The 9,405-nt window shown below is 32.7% G+C and overlaps 1 protein-coding gene across 1 annotated transcript; it reads right to left on the minus strand.

Moving 5' to 3' along the window:
* Positions 1-2,347: 2,347 nt before the first annotated feature.
* On the minus strand, positions 2,348-6,629 carry LOC139520334 (protein wech-like). The gene is made up of 2 exons (XM_071312881.1): positions 6,551-6,629; positions 2,348-4,151 (listed from the first exon to the last, which is right to left on the minus strand). The coding sequence occupies exon 2, from the start codon at positions 4,138-4,140 to the stop codon at positions 3,079-3,081; it is 1,062 nt and encodes a 353-aa protein (XP_071168982.1). The 5' UTR covers positions 4,141-4,151; positions 6,551-6,629; the 3' UTR covers positions 2,348-3,078.
* Positions 6,630-9,405: the final 2,776 nt, after the last annotated feature.

Raw genomic sequence — 9,405 nt, forward strand, 5'->3', positions numbered from 1 at the left:
TGGTGAAGGCCGTACGATGACCTATAGTTGTTAATTTCTGCGTCATGTTGGTCTCTTGTGGAGAGTTGTTTCATTAACAATCATACCACATCTTCTAGCCTATAAACATCATCACCATAATAACGTGGAACGAATATAGACAAGAAATCAGAAGCACATATAAACTAATGCATTAACTTCTACGTCATTTTGTCTCTGGTTGAAAGTTGTCTCATCGGTAATTATTGCACATCTTCTAATTTTTATATTGATGATACTATCAATGCGATTTTCCATGACCGAACACACGAACGCACGATTTTTGTATGCTCCCTAAACGCTTTGCTCGGGGAATAAAATCAACAAATTATACGACAACTATAGTTAATAAGGCTTAACCAGTACGGAGAAGAAGTATTCATAACGAAAGAGGGTGGGATGGGCTTTAAAGAATAGAGAATGAAGACCCAAAATAAAGCTAAAAAAACTAGATAAAAAAAATAACTAATAAGAATAATGGGGTGCTCAAATCTAAAGGAATAGAAAATAACAAGTAAACTTTATATAAAGAATAAAGAAAAATGGACTTAAGGATTTAAGAATACAGAAAAAAGAATCCCTCACCCAGAACCTAATAAAATGTGAAAGGAATTAGAGCGATATAATTGTAGTTCAAACTTTTTGAAGGGATCTAACTACTACAAAGCTAACCCAAAACTTTAATCACAGGTTGTTATTATCACTTCAGAATTTTCCTAGTCTTCAAAATGAGTTCGATTGTTACAGAGGAGTCTTTTGTAGACGAAATGCTCGTCTGGCGTATTTATAATAATAATCCTGGCACCTTTGATAACTATTAACACCACTGGGTCGATGCAACTGCTGGTGGACGTTTCGTCTTCGAGGGTATCACTAGTCTAGTAGTCAGTACTTCGGTCTTGTCATGAATTTCAATTATATGGTCCTTTTTTATATAAATGTCCTGTTTACGAAACTTTGAATTTTTCGAAAAAACTAAGGATGTTCTTATCCCAGGCAAAGATTACCTTAGCCGTATTTGGCACACCGTTTTTGGAATTTTGGTCCTAAATGGTCTTCAGCTTTGTACTTGTTTGGCTTTATAACTTTTTTTTATCTGCGCGTCAATGAGGAGTATTTTGTAGACGAAACGCGCGTCTGGCATTTTTAATTATAATCCTGGTAACTTTGATAACTATTTACAGAAGATTCATCTCCGTAATAACATCAGGATTATCTTTTTCTTCTTCCTTAAATTGACTTTTCCTTGACTTCGACGTAAAACTTACTTACTCTTCTGACAATAAGACTTCATTACACCTTTTCAATTGAATTGGGTTTGATTAAAGTCTTAGTCGTATTTAACAGCACAGATATCATCTGATAAGAGGTTGGAAGAGGCTTCTTTTTTTCTAAAACACTTTAAGTACATACATATATAAAAATCAGTAGATGTGGTATGATTCCCAATGAGACAAATATCGACCTAAGTTCAAATGCATTAAATGTAAGCAATGATAGTCAATTGTACGGCCTTCCACAGTGAGAAAAAAACAATACCGTTTGGTCGGCTGTTAAAGTCCTGTAATGAAAAATATGAAACCATTCAATTGAGAAAACTAACGGATTAATTTACGACAAAACAATTGACGAAAAACAAATATGACAGGCGTGAACCAACGGCAACCACTGAACATCAGACTCCTGACTTGGGAAGGCACATACACTGAATGTGGCGGGTTTACGTCAACTATATTTACGTGTATATTCTCCAACATTATGGACTAAAATTGAGTTCCTGACAAAAATATCTTTTTTTTATCAATCTTTCATTGCGTATAATTTGTATGACCCCGCAAAATGTCGAGGGGCATATTGATTTACCCCTATTGATCGTTATTTTTATACTGAATTGTTCAACTATTACCAGTAAACTTGTGGAATAAGTATATGCTTATAATGTATAAAGAGCACAGGTATCCAAAAACCAGAAAATAAAAGCATACTCCGCAGACGACAGATAAACGTACCCATGTCTAGCAGGTGGAAACAAAGAAATGATGTTCATCGTACGAAGACTGTTTACATTATCAAGCGTAAAATGACAATTTTTTATTTTTATTTGTTGTGTTCAAAGCTATTTTCAGGATTTAAATGTTCTTCAGGGATGCTTTAAATAACAAAAATGAAAGCCAGGTAACGCGTATACCACATGTTGTTACATTTTATATCATACATTTAATTTTTAGCTAGGCGTTGTCAGTTTATTTTCGATTTATGAGTTTGACTGTCCCTCTGGTGTATTTCGTCCCTCTTTTAAAGCAAATAACTGAAATAAAATTAAGAATAGTTGATTTATACTCTTTTAAATGTTTGTCATTTCAATAAATTTCAGATAATTGAATTATTCTACTATTCCTACTAAATCTGCTTTAAAGCTGTAAACAATGTTACCACTATCATCCCTTAAGTCCTCAACTTAGTCCATATAAAGCAGGTCCATAAAAATTCGCAACTAATACATTTTCTTTCTTTGTATCAAACGCGAGTCCATAAGGCTTACTAATTCCGTCATCACTTCCAAGCAGTTTTCTTGCCTGTTTTCCATCCGACGACAAAACAATTATGCTATCATTACCATATGATGCAATATACACGTTTGAGTCTTTATCTACAGAGATCCCTCGCGGATTACGAACTAATTGATCTTTGTATTCCCACATCTTCTCTCCAGCTAATGAGCAGCATGTTACTGTATGATGAGAGTTATTGGTATAAACTATTTTGTTTTTATATGCTGCTACATGACTCCATTCAGACAAGGCGTTGTCTTTAACTAAAGTAGAAGAACAATTGTCTGACATGTTGACTTTCTGAATACCTCTGCCAGTATCACAGTATAACAAATGGTCATCTGAGTAACACAAACCGTAGCAAAAACCGGCCGTTTTTATTGTGCGATCAACTGTTTTAGTTGAAACTTTTATGATTTGTATTTGCTTAGAATAAGGAAAAGAAATGGCGACTGTTTTGTCATCAATACAGGTAATATCTACTGGGTTTGAATTTGATAGAGGTATTTCATTCTTCAACGTTCCATCTTCCTTTAAAATCAACAGACGCTGATAGCCGTCCTGTACTAAAATGGCGTCTCCTGTAAATGAAAAAAAAACATCCAGTGATACAATTAAATTGGAATTTACTTTGTAATGTCATTGTTATATCACTGATAGATGCAATTGACTTTGTCTGTGCTTGTATTTCTTTTCCTGTCTTTATAGACACCAATGGAGAGGTTGATTCGATTGATATTGAACCTAGTGAAGTTACAGTTGACAATACGTCGGTTATCTTGTCCTCAATTTTACAGTGTATGTCTATCATCTGCAAACTTCCATCGTCGAATAAAGACTGCAGAAATGTTTCATGTTTTTGAATTTCTGTTTCAAACATTTTACTCCCTAAAAATGCTTGAAGGTCTGACGCATATTCTTTTATGGCTGAAATATTCTTTTCCATTGAAATAACTTTTTCCGTATTTTCAGCAAGTTTTGCTAGTAATTCCTCAAGTTGTGATTTAACTTTCTTTTCGGCAGAATATAAATCCTGAAGTAGTCGTTGCTCTAGAGTGTCAAGGTGTTCGTTTATCTTATATCGGACTTGCTTTATTTCATCATGAAATTTCTGCTTTTGTTTCTGAATTTCGAGAAGATTTTGTTTTCTATCTTTAACGACTCGCTCGATATTCATTTTGATATTTTTCACATTCTGATCAAAACTTTCTAATATGACGGAGGTCTTAGCTGTTTGTATGACTTTCTCCAGCGATAATATCCCAACACAGTTAGCATGGTTGGAGTGAATACACAGTGGACAACAGACACTTTCGTGTTGGGGACAATACATCTGGAATTTTCTGTCATGCTGTGAACAATATTGTGAAATATCGGCTATCGACGGTGGTAATTGTTTATAGTTGTCGACAGGTATAACGCCATGGTTACGAGTGGCTTTTGATGCATTGTGATGCTTCAGACATTCTAAACAAAGTCCTTCGTCACACTCAGGACACCAGAAGTCGGCATTCGATGTCATGTGTTGAGACTCACAAACACCACATATTACTGTGCTGGATGATGCCATGATTTTATTCACTCTGGAAAATAAAAAAATGAAACCGTAAGACAAATTGTGTCACTATAAAAGTGATTTTTGAATAATGGCGAAGAAAATTCCTACATCATTATAGCTGGTCATACAATATTTGGGCTGTTTTTGAAAAATGTTATTTAAGTAAAATGAAAATCTTTATTGTTGTAATTGCATTTAAACGAGGCTGCTCATGCTGCATTTAAACAAAATGTAAATCTTGGATTAATATACTCAAATTAAGATGTATCTCATGTCAGGCATCCTGTAATTGGGAATGAGTTAAAATGATTGGACATTTTACGGCTCTTACTAGAAAATCAGGCCGTCACAGCAATCCCTGACTTAGATTTTCTTTTTTAAGTAAATTTTCGGTAGTTAATAAAGAAAGTTTAACTCCTGTAACAAAGACATTTTCGCTCATTTTCTTTTCACTGGGTAAAACTTTTTTTGTCACTTTTTATAAACTGTATATACAGATTAATGAGATGCACTAGGAATGGAAATGAGACAACAATAACCAATATGTGAACAATCATAGGTCACAGTTCGACCTTTTAAGAAAACCTATATCGTATTGAGAGTTACAAAAGTAATCAGTATTAAAGATTGACTGTTACTTGAAGATTCTAGCAAAATACAAATACTTACACAGCTACTTTTGCATAGGTACTATTTCTGTACTAAAATATGAAGTACTGGAAATTTACTTTTAATATTTAGTACTATTTCTTTACTTTAAAATTATAGTAATATTTAGGTACTTGTATTTTACAGTACTTGATTTGTACTAAATATTTTGGTAGAGAAATAATACAATATTCCATGTTTGAAAATCATAATTTTAAGAGATTTGAAATAGAAAAACTTTCAAAATGCCAAAAAGGTAACGGTAGTAACCAAAAATCTGTAGTACCTAAATTTCAAGTAAAAAAAATACAGGTACCTAAATATTACAATAATGTTAAAGTAACAAAATAGTACTTAATATTAAAAGTAGATTTCCAGTACTACAGATTTCTAGTACAGAAAAAGTACCTTTGCAAAAGTAGCTGTGTAGTATTCTGAAAAAATGTTAATTTCAAGAATTAGGTTTGTTTTCTTGCATTTTTTTTTTTTTATTGAGTTGAGAATCTAGATGTCGGTTATTCATTTTCAACTACTAAGTAAACACGCATACATTCTTATTATGTTCTACCAATTTAGATCGTGTATATCAAGATATTTACAAAGGATTCCACTGAACATTTTGTAAACCCTGCAATTACTGCCTTCAGTGTTAAAGTGTAATGTTTAACTGCTAAAAACGGTTCTAATAAGTATAAGTAATAGGAAAAATATTTATTTTACAACCTCCAAACAGCCAAGAGTTGATCCGCATACATGACACGAAAACATACAAGAGGATATTAAGAGCCAGAGTCATTTACATAGGTGTATGTGTATCTTTAACAATAGACACCCTTACATTGAGGACTAGCATATAGTTCATGAGAAAAATCTCTTTTTTTTGTTAATCTTATTTTGCTGATATTCTTTCTGTTGACAGTTTCACTCTGTCTTCTGTATATAGAATTTTATTCAAAACACACTAAAAAAAAGGAAAACAATTTCTGCTATAAAGAGTCTATGTACCCACGATTGAGGATATATTTAATTCATTTGTAGATTTTGTCTCGGTAATCAGTTTTGCTTTAAAAGCAACTATATCTATCTTTTAAAATTAGTTTAAGATAACAGGTAACGTCATAAAGGTTTCACAAGCCACGTCTCTTTGGGTAGATTTTAATTCATAGATATGTTGTTTTGTTTACGTACTGATTCCAAGATATGATTTCTGTGTTTCACCTCATAGAGACATAACTTGAGAATGTTATTGATCATTGCAGACGAGGGAACATGAACTTAAAAGAAACTGATATTTTTTTAAGGTTAACAATAAACACGAGAAACCTTTTATTTTTAAAAGATTCAAGCGGAAATATACATAACATCTCAATGTATGATTATTTTATGCAAAATTGACTTTGATGATTTTATGTACGAGGCTGAGGGTAGCTCTTAAATATGATGTTAAAAATGACGGAAGAAAAAGTACACCGATTTGACGCAAATGATAAGGAAGAGTGGAGGGGCGTTTGACGCATGACCACCAAGCCCGGGTCATTCCTTTCTCCAGAAAAGTCTTGCATAAGTTACACCAATAAATTTAACAATCTCAGAAAAACTGTGTATTCAGAGACATGGTGTATGATGAGATTTTATACTTACTTATAAAATATAGCTAATTGCCCACATTTTTAGACTGATAATCATTGATGTTTCATCGAGCTTAATCGACGTTTTTATGGATTGGTAAGTGAAATTGACATTGAATGCGAATTAATGAAAGCTTGGAACTTACGTTTTAATTCATTGAACGGTCTACAATATGATATCCTGGTATCTATGATGGTTTCATTAATGGTTTATGAACCAGGAAGGTTAAAATATAGATATATGACGACAGGCTTCACGTGACTTTAATAAGCTATTGATAAATTAAAACGAAAAATACATGATATGAAATTCTTAACTTCACATATGACACACATAAAATATGCATTCTCAGCCGTGCGTTCTATATACAGCATTTAGCCGAAATGTAGAGAAATATATTTGTAAAATACATGTTAACTGTTCTTTTGATCTCCTGGCGTGTTTACTGAACTCAGAAGAAAATATAATCGGAAAGTCCTTAATCACAAAGCAAAATCAAAAGACAAAACACATAAAAAACGAATGAGAAGAACTGTCATATTCCTGACTTGGTACAGGCATTTTAAAATGTAAAACATGGTGGATTAAACCTGGATTTAAAGCCCTAACCCTCTCACTTTGATGACAGAGCCATTTGTCAATATATTACATTTTTATTGGCTGTTGGTCAGTACTATCCCGCTGTCTTACAGTACTGTAGCAAGAAGGAATAACACATGATCAGAGGAGCTTTGACAATCTATGCATTAATTTGTTATTGCACTGCCTGGCCCTGCATCATCAATCTAATAGAAATGAAGAAATAAACAAAATGAAATATCCTTGAACCCACTGATTTCAATATATAATTGTGAAAAATGTGAAATCCCTTGTTCTACTGAAGAAGAAAAATCATGCTCAATAGTGCATAAAATAAATAATCTGTCCTTCTAGTCCACAAAGATTAAAAAAAAATGTCAAAAACAAACAAAAATATCAAATAGAATAGTCGTCCCATAAGCCTTATGGACAATCCAGATATGGATTGTTTTAAGATTTTATGATGTTAGTATGTCTACATGTATGATACTTTTGTATACGTCTTCTGTAATGTTTCATGTTGATTTTTGATAAAAAAAAAATCAATCTATATATTTTAAGAAAATACCTACACTATACTGCGATGGATAGGTGAGATCAAAATCATAAAGGTAACTTATGCCATAGTTTATATTTTTTAGGGGCATTATTCTTTTAAGAAAGGTCGATCGTCCACCTTTATAAAACTTGTCCAAGATATTAATGATATTATAAAAGTTTTATAAAAACTGGCAAGAATTATTGATACCAGTGAGAGCACACAGAGGCCATTTTCCATAGATGTAATATTTCCAGGGGTAAAAATCAAATTGTCACTCGTCCACCATTTTAAAACTTTTCCGAGATACTGCTGATATTAACTTGTGGTATACGTTTTCTACAAATCTGGCAAGCAATGTACCTGTGAGAGCGCTTACGAGGCAATTTTCTATTAATTAAATATTTTCAAGGGGCATAACGTTTCAAAACAGTCGATCGTCCACAATTATAGAAATCTTCCGAGATATTGCTATACTATACGTTTTAAAAAATGCTTGCTGGAATCGTACCCGTGAGAGCGCTAGTAAGACTGGACGTACGAACGAACGGACGCCCTTTTTTTCATGTCCCCAACAACACGTTACGCAGGGGACAAAAAGACATGGATATGAAGGAAGGGAGCTACGAAAGCTAAACTGTTATATAATATATGCTCTTTGTTTTGATTATACATTATAATTTCAGAAGGCTTGTTTCATGCATGAAGTATCCCATATTCACCATACTAGATGTGCTGACCACACTTATATTTCCTGTTAAAAAATATAACCAGTTGGAGTCGGGGTATCATGGATAAACATTTTTCTGAATTTTGGTTCTTCATTTGTGTATTCTTTCATGTTTTATATTTTTATCCATTATTCTCAATGTTGTAAACACCTTTTCGAAACTTCATAAACCAAAGCGACACAGAATCATTCACATTGTTTGCTCATCAATTATTATTTCTATTTGCAACTCAAAATTAGGTTGTCCAAAATTTCTACTGCTACTGATTACTTTTACCCTGTCAGTTTTACTTATTTGAGTTATAAGCCAACACTCTATTTTACCTCCTATATTTTGATTTAAGCAACAGGGGCATTATTTGCTGAGAGATCAAATCCCAATATACATTTTTTAACAAGGTTCCCGAAGTAACATTCAAATAAAGTTTTGTAACATTTGGCCTAAGGAAGTAACGTGAATGCATACACACACATAGCCTTCTATGCCAGATGAGCTTCATTTTTTTATATTAAAAAATATTCATTAAAGATGAATGTATAATAGTATAACTGAAATAATTTCTTGGTTACTCTCATGTTTCATTTTAAAGACTATTTGTGGTTTGTTAACATAACAGAATAGTAAAGCAAATATTTGACTTTTGTATTTACGCATCAATGTTAACTATGAAAAGTATAAAATTACTCAAATTATAACAACAAGTATTTCATTTAAAATAATTTATTAATAATAGCAATTATAGAGGAAAATTGAAAACTGACGGGCATAGCCTATAAACATCATCTTCCATAACAACGTGGTACTTATATAGACAGGAAACCATAAGCACATACACAACAATACATTCAAAACTTCTATGTTATTTGGTCTCTGGTTGAAACTTGCTCATTGGCAATCATTCCACATCGTCTTATCTTTATATAGAGAAGCCTTACAATGCAATTTTCCCTGACCAAACACGACGAACGCATGGTATTTCTATGTTCCCACAACGCATTGCACGTGGAATAAAATCAACATGTTATACGACAAATATAATTAATAAGGCATACCCAGTACGTTGAAGACGAAAGAGGGTTGGATGGGCTTTATATAGAGAATGATAGGCAAAATGGTGTAGAATGTAGAACCAAAATTAAAAAAAATAGAGAA

This window comes from Mytilus edulis, chromosome 4 (genome assembly GCF_963676685.1).
Source record: "Mytilus edulis chromosome 4, xbMytEdul2.2, whole genome shotgun sequence".
Classification (NCBI taxonomy): Eukaryota; Metazoa; Mollusca; class Bivalvia; order Mytilida; family Mytilidae; genus Mytilus; species Mytilus edulis.